This window comes from Gopherus flavomarginatus, chromosome 5 (assembly GCF_025201925.1).
Source record: "Gopherus flavomarginatus isolate rGopFla2 chromosome 5, rGopFla2.mat.asm, whole genome shotgun sequence".
Taxonomy (NCBI): domain Eukaryota; kingdom Metazoa; phylum Chordata; order Testudines; family Testudinidae; genus Gopherus; species Gopherus flavomarginatus.
The window spans coordinates 20,388,801-20,415,811 of NC_066621.1; the positions used below are offsets into that span (position 1 = coordinate 20,388,801).

A 27,011-nucleotide genomic window follows, 5' to 3' on the forward strand; every position below is an offset into this window, starting at 1 on the left:
CTGGCCAGTGCCTTCTGTTCAGGTTGGTGGGCTCTGCCCCCAAAGTCCAGAAAACCAGAGCAAGCCACTGAAATAGGAGGTGGTGGCTGCAGGATATTGGAAGGCTGTGAAGCCTGAAGCAATAGGTTCCCTATAGGGCTTCTCCTTCACTCTGCCTATTTGTGGAGGGATTGCAGGATCAGGGCCAGGACCTCTCATGGCGCTGATTCCTTCTAAGATGTGCCCGTTATGTAGCAGCCTGCCAAGCCATTGCCATGAGCTCCCAGGAGGTAATCCCCTCTTCCCCCAGCCTGCCCTCGCTGCGGCAGTGGGGATGGGGGCAAACCATCACCAGGGAAACAAGAGTCTGCCCAGAAGGGGCCTCTTTGATTAATAAAGTTAGAATTTTATTTCCTTACATTGTTGACATCACAAGTTTTTTTTTTTTGGAAACTTATTACAGTGGAAAAAATTCCATGGATCACAGTCCCACTTGCAATGAGATGGTGGGAGAGGAGAAGGACCCCTGTTAATATTTTCAAGATGATGGAGTGGGGCTTGCTAAGGACGGGGATCTTCGCCTTAGCAGCAGCCAGCTCTTTATGCCACGTGAGAGAGGACTGGGCCAGGTCACCTGCAGGGAATGAAAAGTGGAACCCAGCCCATGGCCCAGCCTGCAATCCCCAACTACAAAGCCACTCTTGGAACCAGGATAGGAAAATGCTGTAAATCACCAGCCAGCTGCCTGTTGACTCTCAGTATTGGGGGCACAGAGTGAGACCCCTCTTGGACAATGCTGCCCCACTATCTAGCATTCAGAGATGCCCCAGCAGCAGGGATCAAGCCTCTCCTAGTTTAAATCAGTGCCTCAAGGACTCCTGCAAACTTTGATCCATGTTGGTCTTGCCCCTTGGCCTGCTCTTTGCCTTCTGCCATGCTGTCCTCTTGAATTGCAAGTGACCTTTCCTATGGGCCTCCTTCTTCCCATGCAGACCCGGCTGTTCTGCAGGGCCCGTCTGCACTAGTGACCAGATGTATTTCATGTGTGTTGATGGCTCTGTACCTGTTGGTCCCTTGGAGAAGGACATGCAAGGCTCTGAGATCCAAACTTGTCCACAGCTTGGGGATGTCTGCACCCACAGCTTTGGCTCAGGTGCCTCTCTAAGGATAAGCTCTTCAGGGCATGGACCTTCTCTTCTTCAGATGTGTAGTTCTGACTACCATAGAGTGCTCTCTATACAGCAGAAAAGGCCTGATCCTGAGAGGTGCCAAGCAACTTCAGCTCCCATTAGCTTCAGAGTGGGTTGTAGGCACTCAGCACCTCTCAGGCCTTGTCAGACAAGGATTTGGAAGGTGTTAACAGCCTGGTGTGGTCAAGGCAGTGTGCTTTTAATATGTGTTACACTGGTGCCTTGACCCAGGCTTTAACATGAGCCATGCAACGTGTGTTAAAGGCACTCTGCCTTGTCTGCACCAGGCCGTGAACACAAGTTAGCCAACGCCTCCTAAATCCTGGTCTAGACAAGGCTGCAACATCGAGCCCTGAGTGCTTCCCCAGCACCCTGGCCGGCTCCCCTGTCCTTCCTCTTACTTCCACTGTGGGATCAGACCAGTGTGAGGCAAACAACCCAGCAGCTCAGGGTCTCAGCACGTCCTCACTCCACCCTCTCTCTCCCTCCTGCCCATGCACATGGCAAATACCTCCCCAGACTATACTCCGCCGACAAGAACTGAACCCCTGCCGCCCTCTGGGAATCTCCTAGCCAACGTTTCATAGCAGAGACGTCAGCGGGAAGGTGGAGGGCACTCATGGGACCCCAATTCGGAACATGTAATCTCCTCCCAAGAGCGATGCTTGCCCAGTCAAGGCCCCAAAACACCACCATGGGACCAATCAAAACAAATGAACATGACTCAATTGAAAGATTATTTTTTCCCCACCCACCCAGTGATGAATTGACTGCAAGTGGGTGACAGGCTGAGAATTTATCTGTAGGAATAATTGGGCCATTTGTTCTGAGCTGCTGAATAAACCTGGGGAAATTGTGAGCTGCTGATGGACAAGTTGCAAATGGAAAGGAAAGAGAAACTCATCGAATCAGTGTTTCCCTATGGAACAACTCAGCAGCCTGTGGGGAACCTGTGCTGCTGAGTGTGGGGTGGGGGCTTGGTTCAGACAACCCCACAACCTCGGGGGACTCTCTAAAGGGCTGAAGGTGAACCAGTGGGGTAGAGATGAGACGACCTTAGCACCTTCTCTCCGGTGCTATCCCCTCTGCATCCTCTCACTCTCTGGAGATTGGGTGGGGAGGAGAAATACAAAAGAGAGTTTGCTTCAAGGTGGTGGACAGACATCCCTAACTTCAGCTCCGTTGTGGTTAAACGTCAGTCTGTGTCCATCTCTCCTTGGGTCTCACAGCCTGGGCTGCTCCCTAGTGAGCCAGCCGCAGCAAATATGCCCACTCTTTAACCCTCTGGGTGCCAAGGGGCTGCTCCCTCTGTTCACAATGAAAAGATTTGCAGAAAGATGCATTTCAGTTAAAACCCCTCTGGATGACAGAAATCCATTAGATAGGGATAAACCCAACACGTCTTTCCAGCTGTTTTGCATCATTCCAGCCGGCAACAGAGCGAGACACTCTGTCCAGGCGGTTCTGTGTCCAGTGTGTGGGCTGCAGAGCAGAGACTTGCCAGGCCCTGCTGCAAGGAGACCGACCCACGGGGATGCAGACAGAGGGGCTGGCCCCTTACCCCAGGGCGGCGGTATTTGTACTGCTGCGGCAGCCAGGAGTGGAGGCACCAGGCTCGGGCTGTCAGCTGCTGCTGTCAGGAGACCTGGGGAAATAAAGCACACAGGGAACCTGTGAATCCCTCCCTCCTTCTCTGCCTCTTCCAACAGCCCTGAGTTCTTTGGGGCAGGTCGGGGCCCTGGACAGGGGTTTGTGCACCCAGAGACCCATCTGCTGCCTCCTGCCGGGGGCATCCCCACTCTTCAATTAGCCCCTGCGCCCCACTGGAGCATCACCTTCATGCTGTTAGCTTGACCCAGCTAGGGACACTGTGGAAAGGCCTTTTGCAACCCTGGGATGGCGGGGAGAGCCTGGTGCACAATAGCTCTGCCCCCTCCGAGAAGGAAGGGACCCCAAATGCGGATATCAGCAGAGCACGGGAGGGCAGGGGTGCCAGCATACAAGGACGGGGGTGCAGGCTGCAGGGTCCAAATGGGGGATCCAGAGGGGGACACTGAGCAGAGAGCCCTGGACAATGTGTGTGTGGAGTTCGAATGCCTGTGTCTAGCCATAGGGCAGGTGCCACGAGGCAAGCTCACCCCACTTCTCTGCCAAGGCGTCTCTGCCCTGGCCTGGCAGGATGAGAGGGGAGGTTGGCCTCCCTGCCCCGGTCAGTCCTTGGCCTCGCTGTGGGCAGCTCCTGGGTCATGCCACTTAGCACTGGCTATATATAGGATGGAGCCAGGCACCTCTGGAGAGCAAAGTCCTACATCTTTGGAACAAGTGGCCAAGTGGCAAGGCAAGCATCCCCCATGCTGCCCTAAACCGTGACATGGCAACCCCACCTCCAGAGATGGGAGTTAGGTCAGTCTCCATCCAGTCAGTCCCCGGCACCTCTGCCAAGACCTGTCAGTTGGTGCCAGTTATGACAGTGTGTGTCCACTAGGAACTAGAGTGAGACCCATCAGCTTATTGCACATAATCTTCTGATGGCAGTGGCTTTTGGTCACTCACTCTCTGCACTGGAAATGAATACCAGCCCCCTGAGCCATCATCTTAGCTCCCCGTTTCTTAAACAGTTGTAGACGACGTCATGCTCTTGGAAGCAAAGGTCTAGCGAGGAGTCTGGCTGCGCTATACAATCAGCTCTGTGCAGAGTCGCCCGGACAGACCAGCCAATGTAGCTCTCTCCTGCCCTACAGTCTCACCTGCTATCTAGGTCGGGGCCTCCCCTGAGCTGGGGCTGCCAGCTGACCCTCTCTGCCTGGTGGTATTGCACACAAATGTCTCCCGCAGATTAAGCCGGGAGCAGCAAATCAGTTTCACATGGGAATGAAGTGGTGATTTATCTCAGGTCCCCAAGAGCTGGCTGGTGCTTTACCCTGGTTGTCCTCTGAGAAACTTGTCTTTCAAGGCCCTGATCTCCTTGCTGAACTGAGACCCAGCCAACTCATCACACTGTCCACAGGCTTGTGCCACAGTAAGGGCTCCCGCTCCTCCACAGGAATGAACTCTGAATCTCAAGGGGGTCAATAAGGAAGGCCCTCCTGACAGCCCCAGGACAAGAAGCATAGAGTTGGGGGAGAGAGGTGGGTTGTGCCTCCCAGAGAGAGGTTGCAGGTGTGTCTGTTTACTGTGATCCATTTGCTCTGGTGGGGAGGTTTCTCCGCTCCAGAAGGCACGTATAGTTCTACGTTTCTCCCAACTCCTGGGGAAAAATGTGTGGATTCCACATCGTTGCCCAGTGCATCTGAATATTGAATTATGCAAAACAGGGCTGTGCAAATGGGGCAGGAGGGCAGTTCTGAGAGGCTGTCTGATTAAATATGAATGCGCCGCTCCTTTCCCTTGGCTCCCACTCCCAGCATCCCAGGGCGGATTTATCTTTCCTTCGCTGCCTGGAAATGGCACACAGTTGGCTGTTGTTCTCTGGAATGGTCAGGATCCTTCTACGCTGCACGCCAGCCTTTTGCACCGGAGAGAGACATGCAGGGAAATTCAGGCTGAGTCAGAGGGATGGAAGGATGGGATCCCAGCCCAGCAGAGCCCCAATATTCTAGACGAGGTCTGGGCTCTCCAGAAGTGAGCCCACCGCCCATGGACAAGAGTCCTGACATTACAGACAGGGCTCCATCCATACCCTCTCCACCCCAGACTTCTCCACAGGTCCCCAGTCTCTCAGAACCAGCTTCAATCCTAAAACCAAACCCAGTTACAACTGGAGAAAAGACTCTGATCCAAACCCAGAACTCAGCCTTCTACAGAGACTCAGTCCCAACCATGCAGATAATGCCCTGACAATACAAAGGGTCCCATCCTTTTTAGACAGGACTCCATGGTCATAGGGGCATAGGCCTGGAAGGGATCTCCTGGGTCAAGTCCCCTGCTATCATCAGGGCTGACGCTGGCAGCCCAGCTCTGCAAGGCAAAGCCTGGGCAGGACACAGAGACCCAGACAGGACATCAGCTCTGGATACAGTGTCCTGAGGCTGCAGATCAGGACCTGACCACGTTAATTAGATTTGTGATTTTGCACATCATTTGACGGTGGAATTCACTACCACATGATGTCACTGAGGCTAAGAATTTAGCAGGCTAAGAATTTAACAAAGGGATTGGACAGTTACATGGAAACCATGAATATCCAGATTTAGCATACAGTAGTTATTGCTAACAAACGTTTTGGAAGGGCTAACCTCATGTTTCACGGCTTCAACTGATTTCTCTTAAGGGATCAGGAGGAAACATAATGCAGACTTTCGCCTTAGCTGCCCACTGCAGGGTTCTTGCACCTTCCTTTGAAGCAGCAGGTGCTGGTCACTGTTGGCAACAGGATACTGGGCTAGATGGGGCCCCTAGTCTGACCCAGTGTGGCTGTGCCTATGTAACTAAACAGGAAACTAAACTGTACTTCAGAGCCCTGAGATCAGCCCTTCACATGGGCACCTCATTCTAAACCAGCCAGAGAGCCACATTTCTGCAAAGGCTCCGTCCAGCCCTAATTCCATCCTGTGCAGCAGAGGATCCCTCCCACTGAGCCTTGAGACAAACCTGATAACGTGGAGATGGCTAGCGGCCAGGACAGCCGTGTTCACACGGCTGCCTGCTTGCGAGACAAACAGCTGTGGCCTGGTGAGGTCCGTCTCCCCTGTGCTGCGGGGAGCGTAATTTGCTCTTTTCCAAATCTTAATGTCTCTGACATTAATAAAATATCCCACTGCACTTCTGAGGCTCCCGCCAGCAGCATCCAGCTCCCCATTCATTGTTATTCACTTGCTGAGCTGACTGCAGAGCAGACTCCTGGGCCGTGCGCAGAGGGAAGCCACACAGCTGCTTCTGGATTCGAGGGCTCCTTCAGAGGATGCTGCCAGAGGAGCGTGTCACTTTGACAGCAAGATGCACAGACCCTCCTCCACCTGCGTCCCCTCAGCCCTCCCCACAGCAGAGACCAGGGCTCCAGTCTCCCTCCGGCTGTCTGTGAAGGGAAAGGCCGAGCAGCCTGACTGAGACGGGCCCCAGCTCAAACCCTGGATCTAGACATCCCCAGATTTTCAGGAGATGCCTGGAGTCTGAACCTGGTTCCAGATCTGAACCTCACAGCTGGCCCCCATATCTATAACAGACCAAAACAGAACCACCAATCTCAACACCCCCAACACATGGGGTCAGAAAGGGATCCAAATCTCGATCCAGGTTTTACAGCTCGGGCTTGTCCACTCCCCACCAGCCTATAAAATATCTCCCAAGTTCCTGTGGGCATTAGGAAAAGCATGTACCTGTTGGAATCTGGCTCCCTTCCCCTCCTCTGCGGCATTGCTGCTGTACCATGCCCTACAGCACCCCCTGCTGGGAATGGCAGGGACTGGAGTAGTTGGGAGCTCCCCCACAGTCAGTGATCTTGCCTCCTTCTTTACAGTTCCCATGCTGGGAGAGGCTGGCACTAAACCAGCTGGGAACCAGTCTGCAGGTTTCAGATGTTTAAAATGACAGCATGTGTTGGCTGTGTACAGGTCTAGTCCGGCTGCAGCCTGTGGCATGGTGGGGGAGCCTGGCAGGCAGTCCCAATGGAGAAGAGGGCCTCTCCTTAGGGAAGGCAGAAGAGAGCAGGTGCCAGAGCCTGCTGCCTGTATCCCCTACACTAGAAACAAAGCCATGATGCATGTGTACTCGGACAAGGCAGAACTGAACTGGGTCCACTCTATGATGATGCAGGGCCAGGGCTTGTACCAAAGGGACACCTCCTGTTTATCCCGTCCCTGGGGAAGAGACAGAGCTGAGTGGAGTCTGTGAGTGGGGGTTGGCAGGTGGGCACTAGACCTTTTCCTCTCCCTGGGGGATGGAGCTGGGTCCAAGAGCAGGGCCTGCAGGATCTACTATTCTCTCCCTGGGTTAGCAAAGCTGATTCCCTTAGGTGCCAGCAGCTGCCTCCCTGTGCTCTCAGGGCAAGCGGAAGGAAAGTACCTCGTGCTGGGATTTCATTGCAATTTCCATAAAAGCCCACTTTAGCCAGAGGTCTGTATTTCTAGGGGCCGTTTCTCCCATCGGGGTCTGTGCACATTGTGTGGAGCAACCACAGTGCTCTGCCTGCCTGTCTGGAATAAGAGACAGCAAGCTCCCTTTCCCGCCATGCAAATATTCCCCCTTCCCTCCCTATACCTAAAGACTTGACCTTCCCCATACACATGCCTACTAGGAGAGGGATGGTCTTGTGGTTAATATCCAGGCCTAGGAGGCTGGGAGATCTTAGCTCTCATTCTGACTCTGCCACTGAATCCGTGTGCGCAGGTCACTTCCCCGCTCTGTGTCTCAGTTTCTCCATCACTCTAAGATGGGATAACAACTAGGCAGACCTGTCCCACCTCTCACAGGCTCATTTGCAAGGTGCCTAGGCCCAGATCCTTAGGCTCCTAAATAGCTTTAACTCCCATTAAAATCACTGGGAGTTAGGTTCCTAAATACTTTTGAGGATCCAGGCCCTAGATAATATGGTTCTTTTTAAGCCACTCTCATGATCTTCGGGCACTTGCCTCATGATCTTTGAATGCTTGGGGTTGACTGTGCAGGAAGAGGCCTGGAAATGCCTATCTCCACTAAAGCTATGATCAGGCAATGGGAGTGAAACCAGTTTCTCCAGCAAAGGAGCATCCAGCCCTATGGAGACATGTTTATAGCCTTTCCTTATTGCCTGTCCTGGTTGGTTCCAGGAATAGCTCTCTGGGCAGAGCAGCTCAGGTTTTACTGGCAGTGCTCCCAAATGCATGAGCTGATGGGTGGTGGTGGTGGGGGGGTGTCCTCACTCAGCCATGGAGACAGACACACACCCAGGTGATTCACCTTCATTCCCAGCTAACACCAATCCCCCTCTCTCCAGATACCTTCAGACCAGGACACCCTCCACCCCCACCCCCGGCTGCTTCCTTCTCCCATCTCAGTCGGGTTGGTTGCAAGGAGGCAGGAGTTACTTACTGTGACGGTTTTTATTCGTCCCAGTCGTCTAGTGCAGCTCCAGCCTGAACGATTTATTAACAAAGTGCACTGCTCTCCTTCGTCACAAGGCTCCATCCCGCACCACTGCTTACTGGCAATGAGCTGAGCTGCCAGAGAGAGCGGGGCAGGGAACAGAGCATGGGGAGGGGAGGGGAGGGAGAAATTATAAGGGTTATAAAAGAGGGTAGGGTACAAAGGGGAAAAAGATGGGTGTATATAGGGATGGATAGAAAGGGATGTGTGTGTGTGTATAATATATAGGAGAGACAGATGTGTATGGGGATGGATGGAGAGACAGATGTGTATATAGAGATGAATGGATAGATGGGTATATATAGAAATGGAGAGACGTATGGGAATGCATAAATTGGTGTATATATAGCAATGGATGGATACATAAATAGGTGTATATAGGGATGGATGGATAGAAAGGTGTATATAGGAATGGAGAGACAGATGTATATGGGATGAATGGACAGATGTGTATATACAGAGATGGATGGATAGATGGGTGTATATTGGGATGGATGGATAGAAAGGTGTATATATAGGGATGGAGAGACAGATGTATATAGGGATGGATGGATAGATGTGTATATAGAGAGACGGATGGGTATATATAGACATGGAGAGACAGATATGTTGGGGGATGGATAGATAGATGGGTGTGTATAGGGAAAGAAAGATGGGTGTATATAAGGATGGATGGGTAGATATATATGAGGAGCGAGATGGCACAAGATTAAACAAGAACAGGAACAATTAAGGAAAGTAAAATCAAAGAGTGGAAAGAAGGTTTGAGTTATCCAAAACAAGGAGAGCAGGAGATAAAATAAGAGCAAAATAAAATGTGTCAAAGGGGCAGAGGAGAAAGGGAGAGAGAATTGAGGCCATTGGGGACAGCTGATGCAGAAAGTTACAATCTGTATCATCGTAGCACCTTTGAGCAGTCTCTTCTGTTCCCCACGCGTAGGGACACCTGCCACCTGTGAGGGACACAGTCCCTAAGCAAAGCAACCTGAGATGACATGTCCCTCCTTCCCCAGGGCTCCACATGGCCCCTGACAGCTGTGGGCATAGCAACACTCCTGCTTGGATCAGTAGGGCTTTCTTTGCACCACTCTGTCCAGCGGGGCCTCAGCACAGCTCATGCCTCCCTGCAATTGTGCAGTGCCCAGGAGTGGAGAGGAGTTCACTTGTGAAGCTGGACTTCCCAAAATGTTCAGAGCCAGATTTTCAGGGGCTCGGCACCCACAAACAGGCCAGATTTTCCAAAGAGCTTTGCACCTCCACCACCATGCTTAGGCGGCTGCAACCAACAGGTATGAACCCTGATACAGCCGGACATTGCTGGACCATGAGTGTTCTCAATGAGCAGGCATGTGTGTGTGTGTTACCATGGACCCCACCCAGGACTGTTTGACTGTGTGTCATGTCACCTGTATGGTTAGCAGCTCCCAGTGATAAGGGGCCTGTATTTCTGGGCCAGGCAGGGGCGCTGAGAGCCATTGAACTAAACGCTAAACTCTGCATGTGATGGAAACGGCTTCAAGTCAGGGGGCGCAGCCTCACCCCTAGTTCTAGCCCCTCTGGGAGCAGAAGGATCTGAGTTCTGTGGCTGCTGTCATCATAAAGTCCCAAGCGACCACGGCATGCATAAAAATGAGAACCAAGAAGCCACAGGCAGCCCCATAGCCCTGGACCATAGCTCTCTGGAGCAGTCAGAGATCTCTTACCATCCACACAGGCAGGTTTTGCCCTTGTTGTGCCTGCAACTTGGCCTCTCCTGCAGGCACAGCGTGCTGTCTGCCGGGCGATCATCCTCCTGGGGTGGCTAAGGTCTCTGTTCAGTGCCGTAATCTCACACGTCCCCACCTCCAGCTCCTTCCCTGCAACGAGACACAGGGACATCCAGCAGCCACTGCACAGTCAGAGCACCAGGGCAGGGCACCTGCGCTCAGGGTGCAGCCCTTGCAAGAACAGGAGGTGGGAGTCAGGGCGGCTGGGTCCCATGCCCAGCTCAGTCATTGACTTGCTGTGTGTTCTGGGCCAACAGAGTCAAAAGAAACCACTGATTTTTGGATGTCTCTGTTTCTTGGGAGCCCAACCAGAGCCAGTTAGGGCCTGGTTCTCAGGGGTGCTACCAGCCTGACGCACCCGTGGACTTTAGATGGTAGAAGGAAACCTAAACCCTACAGAGGTCCAAATCCATCAGTCCCTACTGAGTTCAGTGGAAGCGGTTCCTCCATGGGACTTGTGCCTGAGTCAGGACAACTCTGGAGATGGCCCAATCTAGAGAAAAGGCTTTTCACCTCCCCACTGGCCAGGCACCGAGTACCTTCCCTCAGCTCCTTTCCTGTCCCATGGGGCCTGGGAGTGGCTTACAACATAAGCAGGGTGCCTCTCCCTGCTCTACTGTGATCCCAAGCACAGTTTGAAGCTGTGGCATCTCTCTGTTTCTGACAGTCCTGCTCCTTCAAATGAAAGAAACCCCACCTGTTTGCCATTTACCCTATTAGCTGGATAAAAACACTTGCTAATTCCCTTCATATTTTTCCAAATTGTACAGATGAAAAGAGATGAGATCACTGGGATTTATATGGAAACATTTGGCAGACCTTTTCCTATTTATTTGGCCTGTAATATATAAATTCAATCTGGATCTCCCGGAGTAAGCTATTTGTTATCCGAGTAAGTACATGTGGGTGGGTAAGATGTTTCTATTAGAATGGCATTCGTCAGGTATGACTTGCCTCGGACGATGTTGTTTTATGCCTTTGTTTTGATTAATTAGGGCCCAGTCCTTTATTCCTCATGGCAGTCGTAGCACTGAAGTCAGTGGGGGAAGGATTCCAGGAGCAGGCCCTTCATTTGGGCACGTCTACACAGCAAAAAAACCAAAATCATCTCTGCAGCGAGGAGTCTCAGAGCATGGATCAAATCAGGCTCCTGGGGCTGGCACTGCGGGGCTAAAAATAGCTGCGTAGATGTCTGGGCTTGGGCTGGAGTTGGGGCTGTGAAACCAGGTGAGCAGGGAGGGTCTCGGCGCCGGGGCTCCAGCCCATCTACATGGCTATTTTTAGCCCTGCAGCGTGAGCCTGGGTCTGTTGGCCTGGGCTCTGAGACTTGGGTTTATTTTTTTGCTACTAGTAAACGGTTTATTTGGGGGGGAAGGTGTTGTGGGGTTTTCTGGCTGACTGACTTTTTAAACTTTGGGAAGCTAGCTATCAAGAGGAGTGAGGAGGTGCCATGGTCAGGGCTGGGACACTTGGGACCTTGGGCAAGTCACTTAGGCTCAGATCCTCAAAGGTATTTAGGCACCTAATTCCCACTGATTTCAATGGGAGTTAAGCTCTGATCCTTATGTGTCTTAGTTTCTCTGTGCCTCGGTTCCCCATCTGTACAATGGGGATAGAAGCACTGCCCTACCTCCCAGGGGCATGAGGATAAACACATTAAAAATGGTGAAGCGCTTTGAGATCTATTGTTGAAAAGTGCTACAGAAGAGCAAGGTATGATCATTCAGAGTGTTAGGCAGTTGGATGTTATGGTGATGCTGGCCATGTAAGTACCTACGATAGCTAGAGATGGGTCTCAACTGGGATTATTTAGTCTGCAGAAGAGAAGAGTGAAGGGGGATTTGATAGCTGCTTTCAACTACCTGAAAGGGGGGTGCCAAAGAGGATGGATCTAGGCTGTTCTCAGTGGTAGCAGATGACAGAACAAGGAGCAATGGTCTCAAGTTGCAGTGGGGGAGGTTTAGGTTGGATATTAGGAAAAACTTTTTCACTAGGAGGGTGGTGAAGCACTGGAATGGGTTACCTAGGGAGGTGGTGGAATCTCCTTCCTTAGAGGTTTTTAAGGTCAGGCTTGACAAAGCCCTGGCTGGGATGATTTAGTTGGGGATTGGTCCTGCTTCGAGCAGGGGGTGGGACTAGATGACCTCCTGAGGTCCCTTCCAACCCTGATATTCTATGATTCAGTTCCTGAGTGTGTGGAAAGCAAGAGCTAAACTCTGATCCAAATAGGCTGTCCATGGAATGGACCGAACCAGTGAACTCTGTCAAATCTTAACACCTCCAAGCGCTGGCGCTGAGTTCTGGCCCCAAAAGCAGGTCTGTATTTGATGGGTCGGGATCATTAGGAAATATAAAAAACCCACTGAAAATATTTTCTACGTATGTTTACACTTCAATAATAACCTTCAGCTCCCACTCAAGTGAACGGGAGTTGGGCATTGGCCACATCACAGAATCAGGCCCTTAATTCATAGCAAACGGAGGGCAAAACATTACAAAGCTTTCAGAACTTCTTTGATCCTTAAATCTTTGGTCCTCATCTGGCCTCACATAACAATAGTGTCTGAACAACTCACAGCCTTTTAATGTATTTATCCTTAGTCTTTTCTTTCTTTTTTTTATTGATCTGAAAATATAGCCACTTCTTTCTTCAGCAACAGCTTCAGCCTGCAGTCATGCTGAGTTAGTGGGATGCAGCTGCTTTGTTCTTCTTGTGTGGCCTGCTGGCTGGAGCATCTCTGTTGTCCTGACAAATACTGAGCTGGCTCCTGCTCCCACTAACAGGAGAATAAAACACGAGGGACTCCACTGAAGACGAGCGAGGAAGGAGAGTTTTATTGCACTCGCTGTCTGGTCTCTTCTAGTCACACCCAGCGCTCCTTCTGGATGAAAGCCAGTAGAAAACCTACACTGCTATACCTTGTGCCAGGCTCTCTGCCGGGATTCCTGGACAGCCTGTCTCACCAGCACAGCCACATTTCCACAGAGCGAGTGCCCTGCCCCTCCGGGCAGACTCTGGAGTGATGTGATCAGGCCTGACTCTCTTAAATGCTCAGCTGCCCCTCTAACCAGCTGGCCAGAAACTGCTGTGGGCCCGTGCTCTGCTCCACCTGCCTCTCCCCTGAACGGCAGGCTGCTTGGTTTCAATGCTGGGCCCAGTTCGAAACGTGCCGGGGTCGGGCACTGTGGAAAATTCACTCTACTCACAGCTCAGGCTGAGCTTTGAAGACATGAAGCGGCGTCTCTTTGGGTTAGCCTCAGGCTCAAGGGAATAAGCCATCCAGCTCAGACTGTGTCTTTCTGTCCACTGCCTGGATGCTCAAGTGTTAGAGCGACTGCCATGGATGGATGGATAACTAGCTAGCATGGTTTTCAGACACAAATTGACTCCATCCACTCCCATCAGCTAAACCAGCTTAGAAACCAGGTTAGCTGGAACCATTATTCAAGCCAAGTTTACGCCCAGTTCCTTACACTCGGTTTGGAGGCCAAAGCGGGCTCCCAGCTTGCAACCTGAGTCACAGATCCCTTTAACAGAAAGACTGTCTCATGGACCCTCCCCTGTCATCTGTGCTTCTGAGGCCGAGATGGACACCCAGCCTTCTACCTAGCCCTGGGAACTATTGACATGCAGTTCCCGGTGCTGCGAAAGGCTTTTAGTGCAGATGTGGGGTGAAATGGGGCTCCTGGGGGAAGTCAGTGGCAAAACACCTGCTGAGTTCAATGGACCCAGGCTAGTAAACTTGGCATTTAAAGTGGAAAAGCGGGGGAGTTCGTCCCTGGAAGGGTCTGGGTAACTGAGACAATGTGGGTTTTAAATGCACATCAGAGGCAACACTGCCAAATGCCAATGGACAGCTCCAGTTTCTACTTGGTTATGAATCCAAAGCCTCTGTTTCTCGGGGCAATTATTTAACACGCTGCTCTCCCTCCCATTACATTGAAATTAATTGTGTGCCTGGCATTCAAAGTGTTCCTAGATTTAAAACAGCCAGTGCATGGAACTCTAGATCTCTCTTTGCTCCTGCTTCTAGCTCCTCTTGCAATCAGCCCCTTGAAAATAGCACTGAAGCGACGGGGCGTTTTCTCCTCCTCTCCTCTCCTCGAGTGACGTGAGTGAGACATCTTCAGGAGCATCAGTCTGTATTAGACAGAGAAAAGCACCACATGGAGAGAGACAGGAGCAGGAAAAATTCACTGGGCTGAGATGTGCACCCCATGGACCATTCCTAAGTGATGGGTCAATAACACTGACAACCCCTCGTCATTACCGAATTTTTAAAAATGCACAGAGCAGTCACCGGGGAGAATCTGTTAGGAAGGGAGTCTGTGGATGAGTATTAGGGGCTTCAGCCATCATTCCCGGCTCTGCTGGGTGCAGGCAGGGTCACTGCTGAAGAAGCAACCCTATGGTCTGCTACAAGCAGTCACAAGTGTTTTACAGGCAGCTCCAGCGTGAGCCGTGTTTGGTAGCTTTGAAGCCAGTGCTGTTTGCTGCCCACATCCAGGAATCCTCTGGGCCAAATATTGGTTCCAATGAAATCAATGGGAGATTTGCCATTGATTCAGCAGGGATTATGGTTTGGTTTGGGATATGCCTTGGGAGTCTCTGAGATCTGCATCAGGGGGATTCACCATTCCCCCTGCCCACACATACACTGCCAATTAGCTGTGGCCATTTGGACGATGGGCAATTTCAATAATGTCCGGAGGAGACTGTATGAGTCACACGTTGCAAAATGCTCCAACACAAGAATGATGGCAGCTTGGAACGCATCTAATATGGATCCAAACTAAATCCTTTTCTACAGGAGTGGGCACTGCCAGCTCTGCATTCATCACAACTGCACACTCCCAGGAGGCAAGAGAACTGCTCTGAGTTGTTTTATTCCATCATAAGCAGAGTGAGAAGAAACTCTCGAGCAGAGCAAGGGCACTGAGAGCCACAGCTCTGAAAACATTAAGGTCTCTCTGAAATTGCTCTGCTCATTAGCTTCAAGGGAGTGGTAATTTCAAAATTTGCTCAGAGCCATTCAAATTTTATGCTCTCTAGGTACCCAGCAAGAGAGACAGGGGGTCTTTTTGGACCACTGGTTTTTAAATCAGAACTCCCCCTTGAAATTACTGGAAACCACTTCCCCCTCCACCAGGACACAGGCATGCACCCATCCACCCAGCTACACGCACACACATTTGAGCATTATGCTTTGCACTTGCCTAGAGAACATTAACTGATTAATCCGCCCAACCCACATCTGATGTAGTTAAGTGCAACTGTCCTCATTATACAGACTGGAGCAACTAAAACACACGTGTGTCAAATTGAGACCGGGTCAAATTCTCACTTACTCCACTGTGAATCAGGAGTGACTCCACTGAAGTTACTCTGGATTTACACCAGTGTCACTCAGAGCAGAAATTTGGCCAGAAAGGTCACATGATTTGCTCAAATCCACCCAGTGAGTTACTGGCAGAGCTGAAGTTTGAATTTAAGATTTCCCAGTTCAATCCGCACCTCTCTGACTAGGCCTTCTCTTTACCCATTTGCTAAGCAGGGCTTTCTGGTTTAATATCTTAAATCAGAAAGACACTGGGGTTCCTTACCTCTGACATTTGCAATCTGCTGTGGCCCCTTACCTCTAACAAGGCTTTACAAATTGCCCAGCGGGGGGCTGTGGAGTCAGGAACATTGCACCCTCTAGCTGTCCTATCTTATAGCTCTGCCAACCCAGCTGATGCTTTAGCAGTTCTAGCCTCTAGCCATGCCTGAGGCCAGGCTTGAACTTGTCTCTTGCTTGGCTGAGTAATGCTGCATCATTTGAATTATTGCACAAATGTTTAGTTAGTTGGTAATTGTGGCATTACGTATGGATCCACATGGCTCAGCAACGCTCCTCTCACGTCCTCATTTGCAAGCGCAGCCTCTGGAGGTGAGGGAGACGCGGCCGGCTCGCTGAGGCGCTCAGCGTAATGGTGCCGATTCAGGGGGCGAGCAAGCGTCTTGGCACGGTTTGTTCAGGTTGCTGCCAGCCCCGGCAGTCATGCAGCAAATTAGCAGCAAGAAAGCGGAGGAGAAGATTGAATGGCAATTCAGTTACGTAGCACGGGGCCTGTCCTTTGAGGTGCTAAGCAACCTCAATTCACGCTGGAATCATAGAATATCAGGGTTGGAAGGGACCTCAGGAGATCATCTAGTCCAACCCCATGCTCAAAGCAGGGCCATTCCCCAACTAAATCATCCCAGCCAGGGTTTTGTCAAGCCAGGCCTTAAAAACCTCTAAGGATAGAGATTCCATCACCTCCCTAGGTCAAGGGGCACAGCACCCCTGCAGGATTGAGCCTCACAAAAGGGGAGTGTTCTCAGCCATTTTTCACCCCAATTTCCATACTGTTTTAACAGCTTCTCTTCTAGTTTCACACTGTCTTTCCTTGGGTCCTGTGTGAAACCCTCCTCCTCCGTGTTGGAAGCAAGTGGGAGACAGACCAAACAGTGCTGGAAGTGAATTTCATTTCAGCTATAAAAAGGATCAGTACTGCATGAGATACCATCAAAAGATGAGAGAGAGAGAGAGAGATTCCAGCTCTCATCCAATATAGATGTCTGGCCATCTCCAAGACACCCTCTGGAAACCAGCTGGGACAACACTGGAAAGTGGGACACTGAACTAGACCAAGTTCAGTCACTGGAAACAAACAGTGCCCCCGAGTTTAAAGGAAAAGAGAAACTGACAGTGCTCTTCAGGGTTTGTTTGTATTTTAACCTGGCAGTTTTCCTTTCTCTGTCCTACTTTCACTTCTCTCCCCCCACCCTCCTTGTCTGGGAGAAGAGTCACCCTGGGAACCCAAGTTGCAATCCACACTATATGGGACTCTGTACAATTAAAGAGAGTTCATTCCCAAGGCATCTTATTTTAATTTATCCTATGTAAATATAACAGCCCCAGTCACTGTGGCACTAATATTTTGCACTTTGTAGCACCTTTCACGTAAGCGCCTTTACCCCTGTTAATAAACAGTCCTCAGTAAACAATGATCTTCAGTTCACAGATGGGAAACCAAGGCACAGAGAGACTAAGTGACTTGCCCATGGTCCTACAGGAAGTCTGTGGCAGAGCCCAGGGTTGAACCCAGACTTCCTAACTCCCAGGCCTGTGCTTCAGACCTTAGAGTCAACTTTTTCCCAGAGTATCTCCACATCTTCAGGGAGATATTGTCTTATTGGCTCATCCTCACTCATGATAGCACAGACCACTTCCCTTCCCACTGGCTGACACCGCAGCTGCCTTGCATGGAGAGAAATCATTAGGGAAGTACTGACTGTATCTCACACTCTTTCTAATGTGATTTAGCAGCTGGTAACAGGGAGGAGAGGCAGCCCCATCTCTTGGGCCAGCTCTGACCTAGCCCCATTTGACCCAGTGCAACATGCAGGCCCAGCATCCTCGGGAGGGAAGAGCAGCCCCAGTTTCCTCGCTGAATGGCTCAGCTCACAAGGCTTACCAGGCCCTCAGACACCCAGTTCACAAAGAGGTGAATCCTCCCCCTACTGCAAGCCAGTGTCTCTCAGATTGAAAACCAGTCCACAGTTCTGGACAGGCACCTGGCAGCTAACGACTGAGCCTAATGAGAGACTGAACCTCTTCTCCTCTGGGGAGCCCTTGCTGGAAAGTTTGCCCCCAACCCTTACAGAAGGAGATGCTAACTCTGCTATGCGAAATCCCAAAGACGAGAGGGATCTGTGCAGGTTGCATGGCACCAGATGGCTCTGATGCAGGCTCTGGGGGGGGGGCATGTGGCAGAAGGCGACACAACCCCTTTAAAACTCCCCCTGCCCCAGCTGGCACAAGCCAGGAGCCTTGGCAGGCATATGATACAGCAGAGACGTTACCTTCCTTAGGCGGATGAGAATACAAGAGCCAGAAGAAGAGGAGGCAGCAAAGCGTGGCACCAATCCCTGCAGAGAGCTCTCTCCAGCCGGCCAGCATCCTGAGTGGGCTGGGAGGGGGGCGGGGAGGCAGGGCTGGGCCCCCCTCTCACGCTGCAGGAAGTCCTGGTCCCCTCTAAATCCAACTACCAGGGACGTCTCCACCTGGCACAGGGCAGCCCAGCATGGCTGGGGAGCAGCTGCATTCCCTTCAGAGGAGAAGCAGGTGCAGGGGCGCTGGAACCATTCGTACAGTGAGAGCTGTTGAACCAAACTGTAAACCCTGGATGTGATGGAAACCACGTCAAGCAGGGGAGGGGGGGCAGCAGCCCCCCTAATTCCAGCCCCTCTGAGCAGGAGGAAGGCTGCAGCCAGGGAGCCCCCAGCTCCAGCCAGGCAGGAGAGCTGCAGCTCCAGGGGCACAGACTGGTTCCTTTAGTACCTGGGTCACCGCATCCCAGCCTTGCAGGCGGACCCCACGCGCAGGGGGAGGAGGGGATCTGCCCCTCTCGAGGGTGGCTCCTTGGCACAGCTGCCTGCACCGTCCTGTGCTCCTGGGCCAGGCGGGGTCAAACTCCCCCCATCAGCGGGTTGGATTTGTCTAAAGCCCAGTTTCTTCCAGCGGCTGAAACCCGAAAGTATCCAGAAGATGCAGCCGGTGCACTCGGCTTCTCTTTGGGGGCCAGGGCTCCAGCGAAAACGCCTCTGCTGCCCCGCGGGGGCTGGAGGGAGCCCGGATCCCTGGGCAGCTCCTTTGCATTCAGCCCGCAGAGCGGCGGCTAGTATTTCCCCGAGGCTTGATGCAGTTTGCCAGGCGAAAGCCAGGCGGTAATTCTCTCCCCGGCACCGCACGCAGCAACTCTGCGCTTCCCTCCCGCAGCTGGGCAGGGAGCGAGGCGGGCGGCAGGAGGATACACGATACGGATCGGGAGGGGTAGCAGCCTCCCCCTTTCCCCCGGCTGCACCTTGGCAAGCTGACTTGCTCCGCTGGGCGGGTGGCCCTTCCCGGCGGGGGGGGGCGCCAAGGTCGCTGCCCCGGACTGGACTCGCTAACCTGTGGCGGGTACCCAGGAGCAAATAGCCCCCGCTATCCCGGCTCGGCTCGGCTCAGCAAGCAGCAGGGGAATCCCGGGAAGCGCAGCCGGGGTGGGGGTGGGGATCAGCCCCGGTAAGTGTGTCCTCCCCCCGCAAGCTGAGACTTGCCACAAAGCCCCCCCTCCCCCACTGCTCCCCTCTCTTGGGGTGTCAGCTCGCTGCAGCCTGCGGATTGCAAGCCCCCCTCCCCCAGTGCTGCTGCAGCCCCGCGCCCCACGGCTAGGAGCGGCGTCGTCTCTGCAACCAGCTGCGGGGAGGCCCCCGGCCGCTTCTGCCTCCTCCGAGCATCCCCCGCGGGCGGCTCTGGCAGAGCCTCCGTCTCCCCTCTCCGCCCCGGCAGTGCAGGGAACTCCCACGCCCGCGGTCGGTGCAGCCGGGGCTGCCTCCCGCCCCCCGCGGAGCCGCTGCCCTGGGGCGGGGTCCAGGCGCAGGGGAAAGTTTCTGGGCGCGCGGCGGCGGCTCCCGGGAGCCCGAGCTCCCCCACGGGGAGGGCTCGAGCTGCAGCGCCTCCCGCAGCTGCCCGGCCTGAGCTGCTGCAGCCTCGCCGGGTCCGGCTGGGAGCAGGGGGGGAGGCGCCCCCTGAGCCCGGGGGCAAGGCCCGGGCCCGCACGCAGCACTTCTCAGCTCCAGCCCGGCCAGAGGGGGAGCCGGCGGGATACAGCCTGGCGGGGGTGAGCGGCTTGGGGCTGGGGTGCCCAGCACTGGGGTCTGGGGGGATGCCCAGGGGAAGGCAGTGGAATGTCCAGCGCTGGGGGGTGGGGCTGGGATGCCCAGGGAGAGGTACTGGGATGCCCAAGGGGAGGTAGTGGGATGCCCAGCGCTGGGGGGAGGCTGGGATGTCCAGTGGGAGGTAGTGGGATGCCCAGCGCTGGGGGGAGGCTGGGATGTCCAGTGGGAGGTAGTGGGATGCCCAGCACTGGGGGGAGGCTGGGATGCCCAGCGCTGGGGGGAGGCTGGGATGTCCAGTGGGAGGTAGTGGGATGCCCAGCACTGGGGGGAGGCTGGGATGTCCAGTGGGAGGTAGTGGGATGCCCAGTGCTGGGGAGAGGCTGGGATGCCCAGGGGGAGGTAATGGGATGCCCAGCGCTGGGGGGAGGCTGGGATGTCCAGTGGGAGGTAGTGGGATGCCCAGCACTGGGGGGAGGCTGGGATGTCCAGTGGGAGGTAGTGGGATGCCCAGTGCTGGGGAGAGGCTGGGATGCCCAGGGGGAGGTAATGGGATGCCCAGCGCTGGGAGGGAGGCCTGGGATGCCCAGGGGGAGGTAGTGGGATGCCCAGCACTGAGGGGAGGCTGGGATGCCCAGGGGATAGGCACTGGGATGCCCAGGGAGAGGTATTGGGATGCCTGGGGCAGGTAGTGGGATGCCCAGTGCTGGGGGGGGGGCTGGGATGCCCAGGGGATAGGCACTGGGATGCCCAGGGGATAGGCACTGGGATGCCGAGCTCCGGGGCAGGGAGGATGATGTTGCTGGGATGCCCAACTCACCCCCTGGGGTGGCTGTGGCGCTTGACAACAGGCCCCTCTGGCACAGCTGTGGTGGGTGGCTGCTGGGGTGCGCGGCCCTCTCCTGGGCCAGCTGGGGCTTCTGTTGTGGTGCCCAGGCCTCGCACAGGGGGAGACGTGGCAAGCCTTCAGTGATACCTGTCTAGTCCAGCTCTCTACCTGTGGGAGGATGGCTGCTGTGTGACCACTTCTGGGACACTTCTGTGGTTTCTTTTTGTGGCTGAGAGCTCCAGACTGCTTGGGTCTGCTGCATGGTGCAGGGGGAGGCGGAGTATTCTAGGGTCCCGAATGGCAGGACCTCTTGGCTGAGACCCCACACGCTCACCACATCTGCCTGACTTAGGTCTTGATGGGACATAAGGCCCCGGTTCCCAGAAAACAAGGGGTGAGAGAGAGAAAGGTATAAAACTGGAGATGGGCTTGAACAAACTCCTGGCCCAGTCCCTAAGCCCCACCCATCCAAACCTGGATCTGGATCTGAATTGACTCCTATCTTTATAATGGGCTGGACCAATCCTTCAGGTCTGAACACCCCCCACACTGGGACCTGGATCTGGACGGGGAAGGTGTTGGGGCATCCGTCTCATCCCTGGCACCAATGGAGAACAGACACCAGCCTCCCGCCCCTCCGTCTAGTGCCGCAGATTCCGTTCAGACACAGTGACAGGAGCTAGTTCATTACTACAGGCAGCTCCAGTTTTAACCCCCACTACACATACACCTTCTCAGCCCTCTTCTTTGATTTGGGGGAAATCGATACGTGTTTTCCGCCACAGCAGCGCCTGTGACTAGTTTGTTAACTATGAGGACTCCTGAATGAATAGCGCTCAGGCAGGTAATTTACCAGCAGATCTGAGAGGGGATAAAGGGAAACCAATATAAATAGTCAGTAATAAAACTGTTTACTGACACCGGGCCTTCTTTTAATGAGATTTGTATGCAGGGGAGGGCGCCTCTGATAAGCTCTCCAGCTTACAATTATTGACTCTTGTCCAGTGGAGCCACAAAGCAGGGAGAGTCTATCTTCATAAAGCCCCTGATCACATTAATCGGGAAGGGAGCTGGAACAGAGTTGAAAAGGAGCCGGGGCACGAGTCAGCATTATTAGTGCTGCTAGGATGGGAACTAATGCTACAGCACAGTGCCAAGACCACTGCACTCCCAGGCACCTTGCATGAGTAGGCGCGAGATGCAGACACATCTGCCTTGAAAACACTGAGAGCTCTAGTGATTTTGCAAGAGGCAGTGCTAATGATTTTCCTGCACACTTCAGGAGTTATGCAGCCTTGGCCCCAGACTGCGATGATGATCCTTGACCTTCCTATTGCGCCTTCCACCTGAAGTAAGCAGGAGTAGCCTTATTTTACTGATGGGGAAACTGAGGCACAGAGAAGTTATTGGCATGCTCCTTAGAGATGATAAGTATCTGCTTCTCTTCTTGACTTCAGCTGGACATTTTTTTGCGGGTGGAGAGGGGGGGCTCAGCATCTCTGAAAATATGGCTGGAGGTGTCTTGAGTTGCTTCCAGTAATTGAGGCAGCCAAAGTCAGTGGTTGCTTTTGATCTGAGTGAGTTGCCCAATATCACAGAGCAAATCAGTGGCAAAGCTGGGAATAGATCCTAGACTCCTGATTCCCTTTTTGCTCTACACACTAGACTACACTCTCACCAGAGGTGAGACTAGAACTCAGGTGTCCTGACTCGCAACCATCAGAGGTACCCTGGGCTGTAGGAAGCTCTCCTGCACCCATTGGGGAATGGATCATGGGCTCGCCAGCCTTTCCCCACTCTCGTGATGCTGCATGCACTTCCGCGCCCTCCCATATCTCCCTCCCTCAATCAGTTCCCATCTAACCTGGTACCAACAGGGCTTCGGCTTGGTTAATGCTGCCCCTGGAGGGAGGCCACCAGCAGCACTGAACTGATTCTTGCTCAGAGAAATGCTTGCTGCATACATAACCCATCATGCTGATTGCAGTCCGTGCAGCTCTGAATGGGGAAAAGTAATGCAGCAGCCTCTCCCCAAATAGCAGTGCCGAGATTGCTGGGTAGATGAGTACAGGGAGGACATGGACTGGCAGATGCCTTAGTAAGCTGGCAGGATCTGGACAGCTGTCTCCACTAGAGCGGCCTTGTTATGGGTTGGACTGAACCTTATTGAACTGGGACGGGGGGTGTGTGTGTAACTGCTGCCCTTCATTTAAGGCAGTTGGAGTTTAATTGTTTCTTACTTTATGGAACAATAGCTGAAACAATAACAGCCTCCACCCAAAACACAGGCACATTGGAGGGGTTTCGCTGGCTATTGTTCTATGTGGGTTTGTGTGTCTGTGCAAGAGAGACGGAAAGGCCAGAGGAGCAGAGACAGAAGCAGGCGATAACACAAGAGAGCAGGGGCCAAAAAGCCCCTGTACAAGTACTGGGAGTATGGCCCTGAGAAAAGCTTTTGGGCTAGGTGCTGGCTAGAAAGGGTCTTGGATTCGGAACTGCAAGTAAAGAAACTGTCTCCTGTTGTTTGATTCCTCCTACATTGAAGAAAATAGGACTTTGCACGTTCTCTGTAAATAATCAGCATTGGATCAAAGAAAGCTGTCTCCCTCATCAATTTCTCCTCCTACCGGAAACAACCCTCCGCACCCCAATTGGGCTAACAGCTCGGGTCAGAAAGGGGTAACACTTTCATTTGCACTGAGGGCCCAACACTATGCTCGTTCAAGCTCAGAGTGCGGGCACCAGCAAGCAAAGAATTGCTGTGAGTTGCTGCATCTCCAGGGCAAGACCCCTTCTTAGCCCCATCTCGAACGGTTCTTGTCTGTGCAGTGGCTGCTGGTGCTCACTGCAGAGACCTGTCTTTGCTGTCAGGAGCACCTGGAACTGGAGCAGCTTGTGTGCGTGGTAGTAGTGGGCGAACCTTGGGAAGCAAACGGGGCAGAAGGAGAGGGTTTCTTTTATTAGGTGCTTGCCAGGTGGGAGAGAGGACTAATGAGGCCCTAGTTAAAGTCAGTGGGGAGAAATTAAGAGGGGGAAGAATTAGGGCAACACCCTCCTCTAAAAACCAGAGGAGAGGAGATCAAAGGAGAGCCGAGGAACGGAAGGAAAGCATGTTTCCTAATTGTGCTTTGAGCTTCTTCTATCTGAGGTATGCCCACCCCTCCCTTCTCTGCCCAGCCTCTGGCATGGAGGCAGGTCCTGCTGAGGCAGGCATGCAGCTGGGTGTCTCTGGCATGGAAGCGTTTCCTTTGTAGACACTGGTTCTCCATGGGAGCACCCACAGTCAATATTGACGAGGGTTCCCTTGAGCTCATCCTTCCCCAGGGCAAGATCAGGGCTTGAGCTACTCTCAGTCCCTCAACTGGCCTCGTGGAGTCTGCAGCCATCCCAGCGAGGTGGCACTTTGCTCCCATCTCAGTCATTGGGAGTTGGACTCCAGGGGGAGCAAAGTTAGGCCAGTGCTGAGCACTTCTGAAAATCCTCCCCTGCGGGTGGAGCAGAGGCAGCCCCTTAATGGCCCAACCTTCATTGCTCCCTCAAACCTCGTGCTGCCTCTGGGGCTTAGAGTGTGGCTCTGCTCTGAGATGTGACTGTGAAAATGGCACCATGGGGTTCTCTGACTGTCATCTCTGGATGGATTTCTAATCAAGTTTGCTCAGCTTACTAGCAAAGAAAAGGGGGGTTTTCCCCCTAACTGCCAGCCCTCCAAACTCATGTGAGCTAGGATGCACTCTCAACTCCCCTTTCTGTTCTGAAACCCATTGGGATGCAGGACATCTCCGCTTTCACTGGGGGGAAATTCTCCTTGGGCAGAGAGCCAGCACAGGCCCACATACCCCTTAAAACCTAGACTGCTTCAGGGCATCAACCAAGCTGTAACTACTAAGGGATAAGGAGGAGATTTCCCTGTGGAGCTGATTATGCCACATCTGCCAACTGTGTGGTTATCTGCACCTTCCTCTGAAGCATCTAGTGCTGGCCACTGGATCCTGGGCTAAACAGCGCATCCAGTCTGGCAATCTGTGTATTTTTTTTAAATGCCACCTCCTGATGGTGGTTATTTATTGCTGTTGGCACAGAGGGGCAGGAGGCGTGGTGATCAGATCTCTGTGAGAAGTCGCATGGGTCTTTGATGACAGCGCTTTAGCATTCCAGGAGCATCACACAGCCCCAGGCCCTATAAAATACACCTCCTGGGAAAGAAGCCTCAATCAGGCAGTGACAAACCAATCCCCAGATAACTAGCTGCAGCCCCACATTCAGGGTACATCTACACTAGCATGACCAGATAGCAAGGGGATCAGGACAGGGGATGAGGGGCAATAGATGCCTATATAAGAAAAAGCCCCAAATATCAGGACTAGCCTTATAAAATTGGGACATCTGGTCACCCTAGTCTACCCTGCAAAGTGCAGGTGTGACTGTAGCACAGGTAGCTAGACCAGAGCTAGCTTTAACCTAGCTAGACTGGGTCACAACAGTAGTGAAGATGTGATGGCGCGCCAGGGGTTCTGGGTACATGTTCAGGTTGCTAGCGTGCACCGAAGCTCGTGCTGCTAGATCTTCACCACTATGGTTAGCTCCACTAGCTAGCCTGGGTTTGCTACAATCTCACCTTCACTCTGAACTGGCAATTGTGGGCACCTCCTTACTTAACCTTTCTCCAGCAAATCCCTTAATGTCTCTTTGGAACTGAACCCAAATCCCTAGTCAGTGTGCTAACCCCATGACCATTCTTCCGAGGCCAGCTCTTGGCTCTGCTATTGGCTTGGGCCTGGGCCTAGCAAAGCACTTAAGTACATGCTTAACTGAAGCATGTGAATCATCCTCATGCCTTCAATGGGATTATTCACATGCTTACAGTTAAGTGGGCACATAAGTTTTTGGCTGGCTTGGTTCCATGGCGCATGGATGGGAACCTCCATCCCCCCAGACGTCCGTGGGTTCTGGATCTAGATGCAGCTGGCACCTGTTTTGATTGTGGGTTGAAGCAATGTAGCTCTGAACAGCTCCAGAACCTTCGAGGCAGGTGTCTGTCATCACCCGGGTCCAAACAGTGCAGCTTGCGAGCGTCTGGGGGAACGTGATTGTGAAACCAGCTAATATTTAATCCAGGGAAAGGCCCAAAGTGTGGGATGGGGCGGGGGTTGAAATCTGAGCTCTAAACTTTGTGGCTCACTGAAAGCAGTCACTCTACCTCCCAAAAAAGTCTAAGAAGGCCTCTGTAAATGTATCGTACGTTATTTTGTATCATATCAATTAGACAGGAGGGGGAAAAAAAAAGCCTGACCTGCTAGGCTGACAAGTATTTTGATGCTGGAGTATAATATCCAACAGTTCATCTGGGGAAACTCATTAACAAAATTAGCCTCCCGCAGGTGAGCTCTGACCCAGGGAAAGGACACAAAGGAATAGCAGCTCTTTTAATTTAATTTTAAATGATTTTGAAACAGTCTCAAGTGTTCGGACCCCAGACACCCTCCAGAACTTTCATTTATTTTAGTTTCAATCTGAGTGGCTTGGAAAGGAAACGCCACATTGGAACAGACTGGTGACTTATCTAGGCTAGTGACTAAGCCTGGCTGTTGGGGAACTGGTCACAATGCAATGAACTAGGCTGTGCCCTCTCATAGGGCGGTAGGAGTTTTTCACGCTTTTATCACTCAGGAGGAAAGTGGGCCATAATCTGTTTATCGCCCGTACCTGTATGGCTCCCACTGTTGTAGTGTGTGAGCACTTCACAACCTGGCAGCAGGGCAGTGCTATTATGATTTTATGGATGGGGAACTGAGGCCTAGATCCTCAAAGGTATTTAGGATCCCAGCATAGTTAGGAACCTAAATACCTTTCAGGATCTGGACCAGAGAGATTAAATAATAATAAGTAGCTCTTAGAAAGCGGCTTTACAAAGGAAGGAAGCATCGTTGTCCCCATTTTACAGGTGGAAAAAAAGAGACACAGGAATTTAGCTGAGGTCACCCAGCAGCAAAGCGGAAAATAGAAGCCAGATCACCTGAGTCCCAGTCCAGTGCTCTGTCCACTAGGCCATACTGCCACCCTTGCCCAAACTCACCCAGGAAGTCTGTGGCAGAGCAGGGATTTGAACAAGGGTCTCCTGAGTCATAGTCTAGGGCTCTACTTGCCTGGACAAGCCTTCCTCTATCAACTCCTCTTTTCCTAATTGGCACTGGATAATTTGGGTCTGAATCCAGTGCCCGTTAGGTGGAAAGACTCCCACTGACTTCAGTAGGCACTGGATAGTGCCCTTTATGGCTATTAATCAATAGCCTTTGCAGCTCTAATAACATGTAATTAGATGTTTAATTCAGCCTCAAGCTTCCAGGGTGTGTGAGCTGATTGTCTGGCCGAGGAGTCAGACCAGCAGCTGCACTTTTAAAATGGTTTTAGTCCTTACTCGCATGATAGATAATGATTTGATTTCTGTAGCAGCTTCCATAACACCAAGGGGCTTTGCAGTGTCGTAGCCCACAGCATCATAGAAG

General features: G+C 52.6%; 1 protein-coding gene across 1 annotated transcript; it reads right to left on the minus strand.

Annotated features, from left to right (window-relative positions):
• Nucleotides 1-364: 364 nt before the first annotated feature.
• Nucleotides 365-19,019, minus strand: LOC127052631 (chemokine-like protein TAFA-5). The gene is made up of 4 exons (XM_050956508.1): nucleotides 17,883-19,019; nucleotides 9,932-10,084; nucleotides 8,175-8,302; nucleotides 365-2,814 (listed from the first exon to the last, which is right to left on the minus strand). Exons 1-4 carry the CDS (start codon nucleotides 17,977-17,979, stop codon nucleotides 2,806-2,808), a joined length of 387 nt encoding a protein of 128 aa, XP_050812465.1. The 5' UTR covers nucleotides 17,980-19,019; the 3' UTR covers nucleotides 365-2,805.
• Nucleotides 19,020-27,011: the final 7,992 nt, after the last annotated feature.

Excerpts from the sequence above, each read along its gene's own strand:
- LOC127052631 (XM_050956508.1), bottom strand. The coding sequence starts at position 17,979 with ATGCTGGCCGGCTGGAGAGAGCTCTCTGCAGGGATTGGTGCCACGCTT. Across the intron at positions 10,085-17,882 it reads TTCTCATCCGCCTAAGGAAG|GGAAGGAGCTGGAGGTGGGG; the intron begins GTAACGTCTCTG and ends GTCTCGTTGCAG. Across the intron at positions 8,303-9,931 it reads AAAACCTGCCTGTGTGGATG|CTCAGCTCATTGCCAGTAAG; the intron begins GTAAGAGATCTC and ends TCTCTCTGGCAG.